The sequence below is a fragment of the Adiantum capillus-veneris genome, chromosome 13 (assembly GCF_014529385.1).
Source record: "Adiantum capillus-veneris isolate H3 chromosome 13, ASM1452938v2, whole genome shotgun sequence".
NCBI classification, from domain to species: Eukaryota; Viridiplantae; Streptophyta; class Polypodiopsida; order Polypodiales; family Pteridaceae; genus Adiantum; species Adiantum capillus-veneris.
The window spans coordinates 128827104-128846903 of record NC_140943.1 but is presented as its reverse complement, the minus strand read 5'-3'; the positions used below and the strand labels follow the sequence as shown (position 1 = coordinate 128846903).

The following is a 19800-nucleotide window of genomic DNA, read 5'->3' as shown; positions in this document are numbered from 1 at the left end:
TTACCCCCCATTAAGTATGACAAGCACCTCAAGTACCTTAGTCATCAAGCATGACAAGCACCTCAACCACCTTAGTCATCAAGCACGCACCTTAGGCATCACGCACAACAAGCACCTCAAGCTTAGGTCGGGTTCCCACCTCAAGCTCAGTCCTAGCTTGCCTAAGGTCAAAGGACTTTTTAACACAAACCATTGGAGGTCTTTAATGAAGCTAACCCTAAGGTTTTTTAAGCTCCATTAGATGTACATTGCTCTTTGATAGACTACCTCCTTTTTGACCCTTATTGAGATGTAACCATCTCTCCTCTTGGTCCCCTGCTGAGGTAAGTCTAGAAGCACTTATTGCACATTGCTCTTTGATAGACCATTTCCTTTTGGACCCCTATTGAGATGCAACCATCTCTCCTTTAGGTCCCGTGTTGAGATAGGTCTAGAAGCACATGTCTCTATTCTAACTCTTGTTCCCGTTTATTCTACTACATTAAATGATCAGTTTAATATGAGAAAATCATTTGGTAAAGTTAGATATTATATTTTATGACAGAAGGAGTAATCTTACGAGAGATAAATATATCTCCTCACCTAATCACTCATAGCATAGCTTGGTAAATAGCATGGTAGAGGAGATGAGCATGCATTGAAGCTTGGCTCTTGGTTGGATTTGCATCACAAAGCCAAGAGTTGTTGATGTAGGCCTCCCTTCTCACAAGCTAAGAGTAGGTGATGAGCTTTCCATTAAAGCTTGAGAAGGAGAGAGAGTCTTCTTGCTTCACAGATGAGATTGTGTGAGTGTGTGTGTGTGTGTGTGTGTGTGTGTGTGTGTGTGTGTGTGTGTGTGTGTGTGTGTGTGTGTGTGTGTGTGTGTGTGATAATGCCTTGTCAAATTCAGCCCCATGTCTCTCTTGGTCGACCCCTCTTGCAAAATACTCATGCTGACACCCCATTGGACCCTGCAAAGCTTAGCCAATGAAAATTGAGAAGCATAAGTGATAGTCTTTTGACATGTGTCCCCCTTTCCCCTTTTGTGAGAGCTTTAGGTAATTAAATAATGCAACTAAACTCTCATTGGACCCCTTTGTCTTCTAGCCAATAGGAAGCAGGCAAGCCATTCGGCTACAGAATGCTCATTGGACCCCTTGGGAGATTGTCCAATAGTCTTCTAGAGAGATTAATTCTTGTTGGTTCTTTAATCAAGTGTTTTTAAATGAATTAAACTAGATTTACTCTAGCCTAATTGATATTAGTTATTATGACAAAGCATGTCTTGTAGATTTAATTGAACAAATGTGAGGAATAATAGTGTTCTTCATAGATGATGCAATCAATGCATGAGTGTCTGCATCTCTTACATCCTAACAAGCCTGCCCAGTCGTAGGCAAAACAGCTCTAGCAGGAGCAATCCTGCCACCAAAATCTGCAACATCCTCAACATCCCCTATATCCTCAGAACCAGGACATACATCAATGCCTTGCACAACATTCCACACGCCCTTTGACACAAGAACATGTTGCTTCATGTAAACCCGCATTGGGTAATTGTCCCCATTTAATTTATCCTCAGTAGAAAACATCTTGAACACATCTGTGTTGTTGTCAACCATGGCGAATGCCTGCACTTGATGTGAAAACTGCCCAAAAAGAGAAGAAACAGTGTGGGACTAATGTGTGCTATATAGCACAACCCGAATAAATTATAAGAGACTTGTTATACAAAAAATATCACTGACAAAAATTATGCACAAAAGGATGAAATTGCATGCGTATAGTACTGCTTGTAGTGGAAACGGAGGCTGACATGAGCCCAACTAGAAAATCTGAGCAGACATTGCTCTACGAGCTTATCCGAAGTATTTTTTGACTTGCTAACACACACCAAATCTCACCAAAATTCTTAGAAAGTGAGCATGCATGTGCTGGCGATGCTAGTGACTAAGCCTAGGAGGACGCAACCTACTCTGATACCAATTGTTGGAAATAGCGTTGCAGAGAAATGCACACAGCTTGGAGAAGACGAAGGAAGCTCAAGGCACATAGGAGAGAGTAATATTACTTAGTGTGCAAAGGAAAGATAAGATAGCCCTAGATGATGGGCATATATACAATGCACGAGGAAAAAAACCTCCTAGTGAGGGAAAAAATGCCCCGACAATCCTAAGTGTGTTCACATACATCACTACCACATGCATGTGGTAACAATTACTTTGTCAGGAGTAGAGACCACCCTTAGGTACAAGAATATCTTGTCTCACTACATTTAGGATGGGCATGGAGCCCAAATATACCTAAATCCTAATGAAGAGTATGTTGTGAGGATTGATGACCATGGCATAGTGTTTGAAGAAGAAGTGTGGATCAATAAACAACAAAAAATTATATGGATCCTAAGAGTGCTAGATACCTCAAGGTAGAATTCAAATAAAGTAAATATTTGGAAAAAAATGTAGCTTTATCCAAACTTGCATTGCATGCAAGAAGAACAAGTCTATGATTCTCACACGCAATACGAAGGTTGTTGAATGACCCTTGAGGGTAAGGCTCTAACTTTGTTTCAAACCTCGGGAATAGGAAGCGTAATAGATCTCCAAAAACTTGTGATAAGATTTGTAACGTCCTTTCAAAGAGTAGGATTAATCACAATATTGTGGATCATATCTACAATTTTAAACAAAAACAAGGTGAGACGGTTAGGGAATGTGCTAGCTAGAAGAAAAAGTATGTCACAAGATGTCCTGAGCAAGAAAATCTAGAAGAAGAGAGATTATTCTCTTTGGGTCTGGGTGATAATTGCAAAATCTATGGTGATCAAGAGACTGAGAAAGATGCGAAGAGTAATAATTTATAACGATAGTTGCAATGCATATGCAAGTTGTTCATATGGTTATACCTCAAATCCTATAGCAAAATACGAAGATATGCTCAAAAGAAAAAATCAAACGATTACGAGCTTGCAGAGACAAATATCATTGGAGGGACCACATACAGAGCAACCAATGGGACAATCTAGCTCCCAAAATCATTGAACAAACTGCTATGTAAAAATTAATAGCAGGGAAGTTGCATAGAAAAACTCTTAATGGAATATTGCTTTTATGTATGAAACCTCCAAAGCAAAGTTTCTACTTGAGTCAAGCTACAAAACGATAAATGGGTCTACATTTTGCAAAGGATTAATTTGTGAAATAACTCAATTGGTTGGGTGTATACTAGCCACAAATGAAATAGGATGTCCATAGTTACAGTGAAAATTGTGAAGAATGTCGTAAGATATTGCAAATACCATCCGCCACATTGTTACAAAACATGGTGGTACCCAAATAATGTCAGTATCGGATGGAGTAGGTGTTACACATTTCAAAAAAGAAAAGAAGAAAGAATCTTTGATGATGCTGATAGAGCAAAATACAATAGGGGCTGTGTAGATTCAGAATGGTGAGGACCGCTTCTATTTTTAGAAGAGAGAGAAAACGAGAGATGTCGTCCTTCTCCTACGCCATCCCCTCCTCTTGTCCATGCGATTACATGCAGGCCTTGTCACGAAGCTTTGTGCTGCTTTCGTCAGATGCAAAGGGAAGGCCTTAGCCTTATGCAAGGCATTGTTATGGGTGAGAGAATTCACAAGGATAACGCAAAAGCTCGCTCCCTCTCTCTCTCTCTTTCTCTCTCAGAGTTGTCTGCATGCAAGCAGCGTCTATACTCAGAGGCACTTGTTTGGCGATGCACAAGGGGAAAGGGAGGAGTTATGAGGTGGGTCACAGGAGGAGGGGGTGGAGGGGATGTAGCGACGGCTTGCCAAAGGTGGGGGCATTGTGCAAACCACTGCACGCAAGTGAGAGATGATGAGTGAATGGAGAATCTTAGGAAGTATTGAATTTTTTTAAAGTTGAGCCAATAGAGAATAGGAAATGGAAGACTTGTCTTTAAAAAATGAGGAAGGGTAGGCAAAAGCTATTGAAATTGAAGCTAAAACCTCTACTCTTATAGGAGAAAAATTGTATAGAGAAGGTAAAGACTAACAACTTCGTTTACGTGTTGATGAGGACAAATATGTTCCTATTCTAGAGCAAGTGCATGCAAGATTGACAAGAGGGCATTTTTCGGCTCACAACAGCAAGATCAATCATGATGGATGGAAGTTGGTGGCCAACACTATTCTCAGATGCCAAAGAATATGTTCAACAGTGTGATGCATGCCAAGGGTACAAATGTCACAGAGAAAGAATAGTATGCCATTAAGACCAATGATGGGTATGAGCTTTTGTTGTGGATCCATACAACCTCTGGAATATAGAAGTCATGCTGATGAATATATCATAAAACCTTTGGAATATAGATTTTGTGGGTCCCATACAACCTCTGGAATATATTAGTCATACTAAATATACAATTGTAGCGATATTTTATCTAACAAAATGAGCTAAAGTAAAATCAAAGCAAAATAATGATGTTAAGACTAGGGCTTTGTACTTGTACAAGTATGTGTTCTCACAAGGTACGAGTTACCTACTGAGATAGTCGGTGATCGGGGTATGCATTTCTTGAATGATAGTGATTGAACACTTGCTATATGAATTCATGATCATTCATAATGAATCAACACCCTATCACCCACAAGCACATTGCCAATCCGAACATATCAACAAGATTCTAAGCTTGGTTCTTATGAAGATAGTCAGTTCATGAAGAAAAGGCTGGCAAATGCAATTGCAATTTGCATTATGGCCTTATCGAGTAGCTTACAAAATTTAATTGAGCGCAAATCCATTTAATTTAGTCTATGTACTTGATGCTATGTTGCCAATGGACCCTACATTAAGAGTGGCATATCAACTTGAATGAAATGGACATGAACCGTCTCGAAAGACTCAAAGAAGTTGGAGAATTGGACGAGCAAAGACTTGCAAGTATTGCTCATATCTATGCACACAAACGGAGGCCTGGTTTTTGTGTACTCCTTGAAGGAGCATATCTCTAAGTTCAAAAAGAAGAGAAATGGACCATTTGTTATAGAAAACGTCTCACCAAGTGGAGTTGTTAAGCTAACCACAATAGGTGAAATGATTGGCCAACTAGATTCGAGGGTGCAGATTGTGTAGCTATCATATATCACTAACCAATGAGATGTAAGTAGATTACATGTAGCTAGAGAGTGAAACCTACTGAAACAAGACGTAATCAAGCAAGATCGAGAAGAAGCTTGCAACAAGATCTTGAAGCATAAAGCAATGTAACATAGAGAAGTTCAATGTATTGCACATATACGCCATATCCAACCAAAAGAAGAGTTGTTCAAGGGCATAGAGGTCATAATAATTGTGGGTTCATTTGAGAGAGAGCTCTAGTGGATACTAGAGTGAGAGTCAGTCATTAATTACACAACCTATTTAGGAATGAGAGCCATGAGACACATTCCATAAGACTAACCAACCAAAGGAGTGTGATTTTTTTCCGGAGAGAGAATTGTGGATCTTTCATCATTGAGTCTAAGGCAGTCGCTAGCTTTTCACTATGCACATACAACATAGTGATTATCATAGGAGAAACCTAATTAGTTTCCAAACCATAAGGATCAAGAAAGACCTCTTTTTTTTTTTTGTAAATTATCGGCATTCCTGTTCGTAAGCTACAAAGTGCTCCTTCGTGCATAACTCAACTGCAATCAAATCCATGGACCGGGCCACCACAAGAAGATTTAGAAATTTTCTCATGTAGGAAAACGGAGTCTTTCTCAATGTTTTTCATACAATGCATAACATCATGAGCTTCTGCTCGAGAGGCACAGCATACCTAGCTAGGTACGACTGGGGGCAGGGGACCCCGGCCCGGTGGGGGGGCCGGGGTCCCTTGCCCTCAATCATACCTAGCTAGGTATGCGGCGCCTCCCTCACAGAAGCTCATGATGTTGAGGTAAGTCACAAATGTGGGAAATATTGTGAGAATTTGTCCAAAACTTCTTGTGTACAAATAGAAAAACCTTATTTTCTAGGTTTTGGCTTATGCCTAGAGACTTTGGTGTGTCGGGGTCGGGGCTCGCTTGGAGTTTTGCACTTCCATAGGGGTTGGCCATTGGCTACTCGAGCTGAAGGTTACCTTCATCTTCATCCTCAATCAAGAAGGGCAAAGGAGTTGACCTTCTTTTTGCCTTTGTTGGAGGAGGTCTTGGGCGGGCGTTTTGCTACCAGAGTGGGCGGATCCTTTTAATTGGAATGCTCTTTCTTATATAAATTCACGCGCTTCACTGGGTTTTTTTATTAAAATGTTAATTTTGAGGACTTCATGACATAATGCTAAACCAAAGAAAAACTTTCCTTGAAGCTCAAAGCATGAGCACAACTTCTATTTTAGCAACTAACATGAAATCAACCTAACAATTAATACACACAACAAAAAGTCAATCCTCGTGATGAGCCCATACGCTACACTTACATCTTTTAAGCTCACACTCTATCTCAATTTTACATGGACTGATATGTTAAATTTCCACTCTAGAGCATCCTAAATTTCCTATGCAACAACATGGTGGAATTATCATAACCTGTGTTTTCTTATAACCATGATGAGACAATGAAAGCTCTTTTACTCTCATCCATAAGATATAGCAACACTAATCCTTGTGTAAATTCTAAAAATCTGTAAGCTATTCCTACTTGCCAAGAAGCATACACAAGAAGATTTAGAAATTTTCTCGTGTAGGAAAAGGGAGACTTTTTCAATGGTTTTCATACAATGCATAACATCATGAGCTTCTGCTCGAGGGGCACTGCATACCTAGCTAGGTGCGATTGCAGGCAGGGGACCCCAGCCCCCCACCCCACCCCCTTCCCCCAATCATACCTAGCTAGGTATGTCGTGCCTCCCTCACATAAGCTCATGATGTTAAGTCATAATGTGGGAATTATTGTGAGAATCTGTTCAAAACTTCTTGTGATGCAAAGCAAGAGAAATACACTCACAACCTAGCAAAAGAGAGCATCCATTATGAACAAAACAGTTCAAACTACACACATACATATGCATGAAATAGATAGGAGTGCCAACACAAGAATTCTCACAATAATTCCCACATTGTGACTTACGTCAACATCATGAGCTTCTATGAGGGAGGCACCACATACCTAGCTAGGTATGATTGGGGGCAGGGGACCCGGCCCGGTGGGGGAACCGGTGGTTTCTTGCCTCCAATCATACTTAGCTAGGTATGCGGTGCCTCTTGAGCAGAGGCTCATGATGTTATGCATTGTATGAAAAACACTAAAAAAGATTCCATTTTCCTAGATGAGAAAATTTCTAAATCTTCTTGTGCAAAGCATATTGTCTTCGCTCACTTTTATTACTAGCAAGCATGAAACGCTAGAATTTGCACACAAGAGACGCTTTGCTTGCATTGATAAGAGAGATTTAGAAGCCAACATGGCCTTTATTAGGCAAGAAAACCCCGATATCTGACTTTCAGATGAGGAAAATAGAAAATAACGATCATTATTTGGTTCATGCATATCTAGCATGCACACATATAAAAGACCGTGGAACCGAAAAGAGAATTAAAAAAATCTTATGCTAGACAACTTGGACTTTTGCCTATTACCATGTAGGTACTTATGTCTTGCAAGACAACAAACAATCTAATTTTCTATAGTTGCATCTTCTCTCTATGTCCATGTGGGCGTGGGTGTGCGTCTGGGCATGCGCGCACTCATTATTCTATGTCTTAACGTGCACGCATATATACGCACATGTATAAGCATGCTCTTATTTGTTATTGCAAGTATTCAAGCCCACTCGTTTTCCATGTATTTACAAGAAAGTCTATAATCTATTGAGCTAATGTCATAGAATCTAATATCTAACCAACCCAAATGATTTTCTCATATTAAACTGATCATTTAATGTGGAAGAATAAATGAAACAAGGGTTAGAATATAGACATGTGCTACCAGATCTATGTCAATACGGGGCCAATGGTAAAGGGGTCCAAATGAGAGATGGTATGTCAAAGAGCAAGGCTAACTAATGGAGCTTAAAAGACCTTAGTGTTAGCTTCAATAAAGACCTCCAATAATTAGTGTTAAAAGTCCTTTGACCTTAGGTAAGCTAGGGTTGTGCTGAAGGTGGGAACCAAGCCCAAGATTGAGGTGCTTGCCGTACCTGATGACGAGATGCTTGAGATGTCTAAAGTGCTTGATGCTTGAGGTGCTTGTCATGCTTGAGATGTTACGGTTTTACTTAAGGTGAGAACCAAGCCCAAGCTTGAGGGGCTTAAGGATTGTGCTTATGGTGAGAACTGGGCCCAAGGTTGAGGGGCTTGAGATAGCACAAAAGTCAAAGGAAATCCCTACAAGGAGGGGGCGAGCCATGCAAGAAGGGGGGATGGTGGCTTGACCACTCTCTGTCCCAAAGGGCACCCCTTGCCCAAGAGGCAAGTAGGACACATGTCAAGCCCCTAGCTAGGTTACCCTCATGGTGTGCCTAAAGGCTATTGGTTGGCTTTCCAAGGGGTCCAATTATAATTTAGTGGATTTAATTAATTATTTTAGCGTTGATCAAGTCCTCACTCTCAAAGGGGAAAGGGGGACACTTGTCCCAAGGCTACCCTTGTTGCTTGGTATGACTCTTGCTTGTGATTGGCTAGGTTTGGAGGGGTCCAATGAGCTTCAAACATGAGCTACAAGGGGGGGTCGACCAAAGCATGCTAGGGGGTTGCTTGAGGGGTATACTCTCCCACACACACTCACACACACTCTCATTGTGTGTTGCGCAAAGTGCAAGAGCTCCCTCTCCTTCCCCAAGCAAGTAAAGAGGTTGAGAGTTTACACCAACACTCTTGGCTATGGAATGCAAATCCAACCAAGAGCATGCTTCAATGCTTAACCTTGCCATCTCCTCCATCTTCATTACTATACTATTATGTATACTAGCAAGAAGAGTGATGATAAGTGAGGAACTAATTCTTTCTCCTATGAAATATTTTTTCTTCCTCTTCCCTACCCTCATTCCCTGCTAGCTCTCCACCTTCGAAGGTGTTTGAGGTCTTGGCACTGATGCTTGGGATAGTTAATACTTTCCACAAAGTTTATGTTATGCTCGTGATGCATGAAGCGTTCCATCTTCATTGCATCACCTAGGTCATAAGGAACACAAAGATTGTATTGTAACGAGTCTCTTTTGATGGGAGAAACTATAATACAAATGCCTATTGGAGGGGGGACCGGCTCCACATAAATCCGGTCCTCATTGTTGTCATGTTCTCTAAAATCTCTCTTTTGCAAAAGTATTGTTCATGCAAGTTAACTAAATGCTATGTTTATGTTGCCACCATCAATTATGTTCACCCGTTATGCTCACAAAGTAAGTTCACAAAAGTACTTTCTCTAATTTCCGCTACCCTCAAAGTTTATAGGCCATTTCCATTACATGCATGAGAGACATACCTTGGTCAAATTAATCTCCATCTCCAACATTTGATATTACAATACTCCTTGTATCTTAAATATGAAGTCCACTTCACTATCTCACTAACCACAAATATGCATATCCACGGCATTTTAGCCTAACGGACGTTTGAAATTATACGATTGACTTGACAAGGTCTAGTGCTAAGATTAAGAATTTGGAGAAAATGGAATCTTGTACTCATCCCTCAAGAGAGAAGGCCACTTCAGAAAGTCTTTAGGCTTGCTTGCCTTCTAATTTATTTGCCAAACTAATTTATTTGCTTTGGCAGTACAAGATAAACATGCTGGGCAAGATCAAAGATTTACTGTCAACAAATTGCTAACATCAACAGAGACAGGATGGCTTTTCAAAATCCCGCCCCCTGGACATTTTGAGTAAATGTCTCAAAAGAGACTGCCCTTTCGCCATAACTTAGTTTTACTCTTTGGTCTAGGGAGTTAGAACAAGAACCCTCAACAGTGTTTTGAGTACAAATGTTTCTTCAATGAGTCTGCAAACAAAGAACACTACATTGATTGAAACTACACAAATATTCTCTCTTCGGTAAAAGATAAATCTTAACTACTCAGTATAAGCACGAAATTGATTAGTGCGAAGTGAATTTGATTATTATCTTAACTTTTTCAACCTTCAAGCCAAGTCACCGTTTCAACGTAGAGCCCTGGCCGTCTAAAAGTACCTGTTGAAATGACCATCAGATGTCATCTGCCTCTGGAAATTTGTGCAATCTTTTCTACACTCTAACCCACACAAAGTACCCCGAGTTCCTCAAGGTAACCATCATGTCGCAAAGCACGCAACCGATGTCAAGTTCTCAAGGACAGAGTTAATCCATACCAACACCCACTCACTAGCACGGGCCCGCATACCTGGGTGTGTTGACTGTTCTCTATCTTCATTTCTTTTCATTCTTATAGCTTAGCTGCATTAGTCGCACATGTGGACTGATTACATGTTCTTCATACTTTGATAAAAATACTGCAAGAATAACATGTGTTTTGAGGCAGAACAAAATCCATCTCATCGTCATAATTGAGGGTTCAGTCGGTCAGAAAAAAAGACTAATCATTTAAGCATCACTTAGACAGATTCCACCTATTGTTCTTGAAAACTCACTATAAACTTCCGAGGAATAATCACTGAAACAACTTAACAAGCTTGTAGACAAAATCACAGCAGTACTAAAAGTAGGATGTTCCTGCCTTGGCATTCCATATAAAATGTAAGAGAGCTCCTGTCTAATGTAAACAGGATAGAGCCCTCATAATGACGAGATGAGGAGGCCGATCACATAGCAAATTGGCCCTCGATCTCAATATATAATCAACAGGGCACTATTTACAGTTATATTCAGTGCATTTAAATGGCACATATATACATATGAAGGAGCATGAAGTGTGATTACTGAAGCTCCGACTGCTTTGAGCTTATCTGGAAGTTGATCCTTAAGCAGGTCAAAAGATCTCCTGACTCATTTTGAATCCGCATCTCAAGACGGTAAGAACCCTGAAAGATTGACCGAAGAACCAGTTCAGTGGTATACTTGGAAAGATTTTGCTGAGAATCACAATTTCTGCATTGTTGAAGTATCCCTTAAAGAAATAGACCAAAAATCCCACCATCTTACAGCAAATGAACTAGCATCACAAACGAGTGGAGAAAGGTGTTGTTTGGGGGATGGGGATGATGAAGAGGGGGAGGGGGGGGGGGGGGGGGGGGGGGGGGGGGGGGGGGGGGGGGGGTTGATGGAAGCATAATTCTTTATATACCATGAGCTTGTCCTCCACGCACGCGCACACTCAGCAAACCTAACAGATGCACATACAAACATGGCACACGCACATGGACGCATCACTGATACGAGTCATGAGCACACGTACGTTGTGATGGGTTTTAGGGTTAGGGTTTCTGCGTCGAGGTCGTAGACGCATACATTTGACTAGTCACAGACTCACTCTCCCTAGAAAGGTGGTCCAAGCCAATCTCTTCATCAAAGCCAAAACCCTTTCTGAAATGTGAACAGCTTTCCCTAAGTGGTGTGTGCATTTGTGATCACCTATTGTTACAGACTTGAGGACCCCAAGTCCATAATCTGGCACGACAGAGCAAAGAATCACTTAAAACACACAACTTTATCACACATTAAAATTGAGTCAAATTGGCCCGGCGTAGTTCCGTGCCCAGGGGTATTGGCCCCAAAATCTAGCGCCCCTTTCGATATTTAATTTTGAATTTAATGCTTGAGCAAAGTACAACTCCCAAGGGACCTTTGCTCTCGGACTCCGCGTCAAGATGCCCTGAAGAGTGAGGCCCCCTTGGGCCTATTTATTCTTACAAGGGATGTGTCCCAAAAGCTTCTAAACTCAAAAAGCAAATAGTCCCAAAAGCATATGGTCTAAAATCTGCTAAAAAAGCAATCAGTGCAAATTACGGAAATCAGTACAGTCTGCAATGTCAGCATCTGTCAGCGACATCGCAGAAATCCGTACTGTCTGCCACGTCAACATCTGTCAACGTGAATTCCGGGCTTGCTTGTCTACAGCCTGCTGCCACGTCAGTTGCCTCGTCATTAATTTGTGACATACCCCCTCTTAAAAGAATTGTAATCGCCCTCGATTATGCCTGCAAAATCAGACGTAAGCCATAAACCAGTTCAGTAGACACTGACTCTAAATACCGACGCACTAGATGACACAAATCTAGCACTTGTACAAAGACGACAGTCACATCACATCACATCACATTCAAATCATATCACATAAAGTCTAGGACCATGATTCCTAGAAACTTATTTGGCAATCGCACCGGACCTCACTAATGTGGGATTAACTAATCTCATATTGTGATTGTGTGTATAGATTTCGTTCTCATCTAGGACCATGATTCCTAGCAACGTATTTAGTAATTGCATCTAGATCATCCCGGATCTCAATAATGTCGGATTAACTAATCCCATATTGCGATCATGTCCATAGATTTCTCGAGACTGTAATGCTCCAGTCATTTTGCCAATCATTCCATCTGCACTCAAAGACAGTCATGTTTGAGTAATCATTTCCGAGAATTCCATTCCATCAATCAGACGTTGACTACATATTGAACAGAGTGTTCAATCATTCAATTCTATGTCGCCATCTCATCCCGCCAGAACCCTTGATGCACTCACGACAGTTCCATTGTAAGGATTCTAGTTGCTAATCCTTCATTAATTACTTTAAACTCATGATTAAGACTTAAGAAACTTGAACTGTACTCAAACACAAGACTTAGAAGACTCTGTGTTGATTGATTGAATGTGTGATACAAGGGCTCCTTATATAAGAGACGAAGAGACACAAATAAAAAGACACGTCCCCTGGTGAAGAGACATGACTTTAGACGTAAAGACACATCCTTTCAGCGAAGAGCTGCAACCATTGGGCGAAGAGTCATACCCGTAGAGCGAAGGAGTATGATTAGTCGTTGAAGGAGTATGGCTTTAGGCGAAGAGACACGTCTTTTGGGTGAAGGGGTGTGACCATCCAAGCGTAGGGATCCTCCTTAGCATGGCACTTCGCATCTCTGCAACTAGAAGTAGATGTAATAATGTTAACATAGTCACAATCGTGACATTCCCTCCCATTTAAAATAAGAGCCCGTGTCAAAGAAATGACTTCTGATGTTGATAGAACTCTGGAAAAGCATTGAATCTTCGAAAATCTTCAATCTTTGAGTTATCGGAAACCTTTGTCTGGAACCTTTGCTTCTTGCGAAACCTTTTTTCTTTGACTGCTAAATCCCATGTCATTGCATTATTCAAAAACTTTTTAGAAGAATCTGGCTTAATCGGGTTAACGAGATTGATCTTCAAAAATTCTTCATGTGATGTAAGATTTCTGGTTCAAAATCTTCCAGTAACTGCAAAATATTTGGGGAAGAGGAAATCTTCTCAAGGTACTCTTCAGATGGGGTAACTTCAACTTTAGTAATCACTAGAGAGGATTTTGGCTTGAGACTGTAATCATCTTCCAATAATGAATCCCAAAATTCTTCAAATCATCTTCAGAAACTGTCATGAAATGACTAGCAATTGGCATATCATCATCCAATAAAGAATCAAAGAAAGCATAGTCGTCTTCAGACTCGGAATCTGCAACTATGTTCTTATCTTTGTCTGGTAACGAAGTATCACTTGGAAAAACTTCTTTACCAATAATAATTTCTACATCTGCATCGGAAATCATATTTGCTTCATAATCCATTGTATCATGTTGTTTGACTTGTACAAGTGAGGCTTGAATCACTTGTTCCGTATGATAAAGCCCGTGTAAAATCAGTTCACGTCTTTCTTTGAACAAATTGATAGTATGTCCTCGAAAGCTAATGGCTGGATCATATTGAAATAACCAATGCTGACCAAGAATCATGTCGTAATAAGATAAAGGCATGACTTCGAAATCCAATTGATCTGCATAATTTTGAATACCAAACTGCAATTGTCGAACTGTTTGATCACAGGTCAAAATTAATCAATCTGCTAATTCAACATCATATAAGTGAGATGTCTTCTGAATTGGCAAACCAAGCTGTTGAACTATCTGAGTGCTGACGAAATTATTAGAGCATCCGCTATCCACCAAAATGTTGATGGAACGCCCATTGAGAGTTCCAAGAAGACTCAAAACTTGCTTTAAAAGAAGCTCCAAAACTGAAGAATTGCATTGAGCATGCTTCATAAGAATAGTCGTATCCTCTGAGACACGAATTGTATTTACCACTGATTTTTCTTTATCCTTAGCAAAATCTAGTTGTTCAACATTCGATGATGTTTCTGCGTTGGAATTTCTTTTCAAATTAGACAAATTTGGTCTCTTTGGGCATTGATACTATCTACGGTCACCACCGCAAATTGTACACAAACCATCCTTCTTTAAAGTCGAAGATGCATTTGACGAAGAGCCTTGCTGAGTATTAATGCCGATCTTGAGAAAAATCTCGTCTAAGGTGTTGTGGCTTGCTATCTGAATTGAGAATGATGTTGTTGACTTTGGCTATATCTATCTCTGTGATCGCGCTGTGAAAAGCGAGCACTATTTGAAGATCTATCACCAAGGAGAAAATTCCGTGTAGGACGCCGATTATCACCAAGACGCTCTACATAGGCAATTGCAGCATCCGAGGTGGTAGGGTTGTATTTGTGCACATCGTCCTTCAGGTTGGTTCGAGTCCGTTGATAAAGTTGTGAAGTTTATCAAAGGGATTAAGGGTCTCTATCTCCAGAGTTAGCCTTTGGAACTATGTGATGTACATGGCCAAGGAACCTGTTTGGCTCAAGCGGCAAAGAGAGGACCAGGCATGAAAATCCACATTGGCAGGTTCGAACGCCTGCGAATAGCACGCCAGAATTTATCCCAAGAAGGTGTGTGTTTACCATCAGCAACCCGTCGTTGCCACCAAAGAAATGTTGTGTCTTTGAGCAAAGAACTAGCAAGTACAACTTTTTTACTCTCGACCAAGTCCGTGTTGGACAAGTAGACCTCCATTTTGAATAGCCATTAGTCCAGCACGCGCTTGTCGCGGCGACCATTGTACGGTTCTGGCAGAGTTTAACATCAAGTTTCTTCTTCTGTGCAACATTAAAAATTTTATAACGTAATTGAAGTTCACGATTGTCTACCTCTTCAGTTAGATCTGGTTCGTTTGGTTCGTCCATTGAAGCTTCAGACGAAGGTGTGGAAGATGTTACATGTGTAGTCCGAGAAGCAGCAGGACGACTTCGAGAAATGTTTTGTGTCTGCATCTGATCCAAGCGAATGTGAAGTGAGCGAGGCTTGTGGAAAGTGTGGCCATTTGCTCCTTGATAAGAGTAAGGGCATCGTCAGATTGACAACCTCAGTCTTGAGAATTCGGCATGGTTACGCCTCAAAGGAAATAATGAATTGGTGCAAATTCGAGGACAAAGTTTTGGGACGGGTACTCCGGGAGAGGAAATTATGTTTAGAACGGGTTTTGGCTCTGGGATTGGGTAATAATCTCGGGTTTTGGAGTATCGGATATGAAGATCACTTCGCGTTCCAGCAAAATTTCTTCGGGAAGCTCGTCTATGGACAAGAGAAATGGCACCGGAATATGGAAGTCGTCTTTGGCTATGACGGCAAAAAGTCTCGCCCATGCAAAGAGCACACAAGGCCAGCGCGGGAGAGTGGAAGAGAGGGTGACGCCGGCTGTAAACGAATGCAATAGTTCATTTTGATAGGGTGGGTTTTTTTTTAAGTTAGTTTATGTGGGGATTTTAATTTGTCAAGTGAGTGAGTTCACATGGGTTTTTAAAAATTTAGGGCAGGCCAACCAATTTGGGCAGCCACTTAAACATATAAACTTTGGGTTTTTTTTTTTTTTTTTAATGTTTCAATAAGTTAGCGTTGCTGGGTTGAAACATCAAAACAGTCAGCGCAAGAGGTTCACCACAAAAAATTCAGCAGCTAGGGAGCGTGGAAATTCAGCAGCCGTCATGGTGGAAATTGCAGTACCACGGGGTGTGGGAAAGGGTGCCGCGAAGGGGCACACCCTATGTGCAACCCTGGGGGGAAGGGTACCACCTGAGTGAAGGGGTGCCTCTCTCGTGCCCTTTCGCAAAAAGATACCCTTTTGATGTGCAGCAGCCAGCAAAAAAAATTCAGCCACCAACAAAGGGAGAGCTACATCAGCGAAGAGACACACCCGTATGCGAAAGGGTGCTAGTAGGGTGAGAGGTGCCGTCCTTTCACATGAAGAGGTGCGAGCACAATCCCGCAGGGACACCATCCGATGAAGAGGCAAGATACGTGGCACTTCCACACACCCACATCTGCATCTTTGTCCTTTGTTCTATATGTATGTAGTTGGAACATAATAAATTTAAGTTACCTCATACTCATAGTTGTGTGTATACCACCTTTCTTCTGCTTCCATGCAACTCCGGGAAGGGGGGGAGAGGGTAGCGGCGAGGGTGAGAGGCTCACAACCTTCGGGACCCAAGAAAAAAAATTTGCTTCGATACCACTGTAAGGATTCTAGCTGCTAATCCTTCATTGATAATTAATTACTTAAACTCATGATTAAGACTTAAGAAACTTGAACTGTACTCAGAAACAAGACTTAGAAGACTCGTGTGTTGATTGATTGAATGTGTGATACAAGGGCTCCTTATATAGGAGACGAAGAGACACAAATGAAAAGACATGCCTCCTGGAGAAGAGACATGACTTTAGACGTAAAGACACATCCTTTCGGCACAGAGCTGCAACCATTGGGCGAAGAGTCGCACCCGTAGAGCGAAGGGGTGTGACCAATCGTCAGAGGAGCGCAGCTTTTGGCGAAGAGACACGTCTTTTTGGCGAAGGGGTGTGACCATCCAAGCGTAGGGGTCCTCCTTGGCATGGCACTTCGCGTATCTGCAACTAGGAGTAGATGTAATACTGTTAACATAGTCACGATCGTGACATCCATTCAAGCATTCATCATGATTTTTATCGTTATCAGGTTCATTCTGGAGCTGTCATTGCTCCAAATTCATCATCATCATCGATTTCACCTGTTATCTGCACACAAATAGCAAGTTCTTTTAGAAAACATTAATTTCATACATAAATTAGAATCATCTTCAAAAATCCCTATTTCAAAGTTCTTTGTCACAAACCAGTGACATGACATGCCCCGACACACAGACAGCAGACCTGGACACACTCACGACGACAGTGACACATGGCAGCCTACCCGGAAAACCCGTTGCACTGCTGACGTGGCAGCTCCGTGATTTGCGGCGCAAAAAGTGGGACAACCTATACAGAAATTTTCTTTTGCGATAACCAGCTGATGACGTGGCAAAAGCGTACGGAATTCCTGACATTATGTTGGACAGCTTTTTGGACCTATTGCTTTATTTTAAGAAGCTTTTCACTGATAGCTTTTGGGGCTTTGCTTTTGAGCATCCCTTGTAATCTTTAAATATGTGGGCAGGGCCCTCACAACTCAGAGCATCTGGACGCAGAGTTTGAGAGTGAGAACCCTCCCACTCTCTTGTACTTTGAACACATATTAATACAAAAAGAAATACCGAAAGGGGCGCCAATCTTTGGGATCAATATGTCACCAGGAGGTGTATTTTTCCTGTTGCCTTCCGTAAATAAGTATTAGATATATTTATTTTATTTTTACTTGTTTGTCCCAAAACCCTTGAAAAGGTACAAGTGGACATTGCATGGCCAGTGTGAAACGGTTGCAGCCAAATGGGTTTCTCACATCGGGGATTTAGGTCGGTCAGACAGGGACTGCCCGGGCCAGTTAGCACTGAATTCTGATGAGTATGGAAGCTCGTGTGCGCCAAACTGGAATTTGGGCCACTCGTCAAGTCACTGCAACTTTATAAGTTGAAAGGGGCCAGTAAATTAACCCACATTGTAGATGTTGGTCAAATGGTAGTCTTCAATGATGGTCAGGAGACCGATAGGGACGCCATGGAAGTATCTCCTAAAATTTAGGGAACTGCTATTTTTGACCGGAAAATGTGTTCGCGTCATTAGCTCTGGAATGACAAGGGGAACATTTTATTGCTCTGCTGCCAAGTCAACTGACGCACCAGTTGAGATATTTTTAGCAGGGAAAGCCCAAACTCGGAAACTGGGCGACGTGTCAGCCTGTGAGCGATTCTGCCACTCTGGGAGGCAAAAACGAGCTGCATATCAACAAAGGGGGCGCCATTTTCAGCCTCAGGTGGATTGTAGCAGGTACAGAAGCTATGGAATGCTTACCTTGCCCTCTATGCACAGTATGGTGACGGGAGTGATGCCCCGCACGCTACATACTGCTCTCTTTCTCCCCTACGTACAGTATGTTATGCCCCACTAGTGGGCTTCTCATTTGACCTATGTACAGTTCTGGGGATTTATGCGCGTTTGCCAAGGCAAGAACCTTCTGAACAGGAACAAGATTAGCTAATTGCTAATCCCCCACAAGTACGCACAGTTCCATCACGAAAGATTGCGAGTTTGGAGAGTTTTCTTGCGTGAAAACTCGTCCAATTCACAAGGGAACTGTCCCATTGCGTGAGGGAGCCCTTGGGACACGCGTAGGCATGTTCACCCCACTAAAAACGATCCGAAACAGGGAATTACAGCCTACTGTGTTTTTCTGCAGGTTTAGGGTTTCGCACCTAAACTGCAAGGGAACATCGGGGGAGCCTCGTGAGAGCCTTGGGATGCGTGTACAGGCTTTTGGGCTCCCGGCAGTGAAAAACAGAGAATTACAGCCCGCTGAATTTCTGTGACAGCTCACCAGAAAGCTTCCAGATATCGAGGGAATCCGTCCTAGACAGGTGTTTTTGACCTACAGGGGTTTTTGCGCTGTTATGCTGTCGAAATCCAGTCGAAAACCTGCGTTTTCAGCCCTCGCCAAGTTTGGACAGCTTTGTGAAAGCTTGTGCTAAGTGGTCGGATCGTCTACCTTAATTTGAATAAAGAAATACCGACAGGGGCGCCAGTCTTTGGGGCCTACAGGGTGTCGGTCTCGTGTGCGCAGTGACATTCTAGTCGCTGGACGCAACTGTGTTCTCTTCCCTTCTCAGTGCTCTGTGTAAAGTTAACAGGTAATTGAAATAGTACCGCCCTCTACGTTGTACGGGCCGGTTATATGGTTCCATCGACGGGATAGTCACTTTTTCTTCAAAAAGTGCAGCGTGGATTGTTGTGGGTGAAAGCAACACAGAGCTTGTCGATATGGCAGAGAAGAGAGACCAAGTACCTAAAGAGGGATCTTCCTCACATGGCACAGAGAAAATTCCTCTAACTCTTCAAGAAGAGGACAGGTTGTTTAGAACTCAACTGCGTTGTTGCATGGACATGTTTCAGCAGTTGGCTAACAACCCAAGGATGCAGGAATTCTTACAGGCTCCGACACAGGGTTTTCAGCCTCCTACACAGGGCATGACTGAGCCGTTGCAGGAAAAGGAGATTTCCAATGCGCAGAGGACTCATGATGCTCGAGGGAAAGCCCATGTGGTTGAGCAACTAGCAGTGTCCAATGATCCAAAGCAACTTGCTTTAGCTGGACAGGAACCGTTTGTGAATGGTCAAGGGAGCAATGACCAGGCTATGCGTCAGACCCTTCCATTACCTAATACTTATCCTCGTTATTTTGGAGGTGGTTCAGTGTTTCAAGCTATGGCGGGACCTTCCACAGGTAATATGCGAGGGAATGTGTTCGGGACAATGCAAACAGGCATGGGTAACCCTATGTACTCCAACATGGGTGTCCAACCAGGTTTTCAGGGTGCCTATGGCCAGTTTCGAGTGCCTGGAACACAATTTGGTATGGCTGGTTTTTCGCAGCCATACG

The 19800-nt window shown here is 42.1% G+C and overlaps 1 protein-coding gene across 2 annotated transcripts in view; it reads right to left on the bottom strand.

The window, feature by feature from the left end:
* Positions 1-10632: 10632 nt before the first annotated feature.
* LOC147444858 (uncharacterized) overlaps positions 10633-19800 on the bottom strand; it is a 29470-nt gene continuing 20302 nt past the window's right edge. For both annotated transcript variants that reach the window (XM_086527380.1, XM_086527381.1), the window contains one exon: positions 10633-10956. In XM_086527380.1, coding sequence (XP_086383506.1) covers positions 10852-10956 — 105 coding nt within the window. In that variant the 3' untranslated portion in view covers positions 10633-10851. The remainder of the gene's footprint in view (positions 10957-19800) is intronic.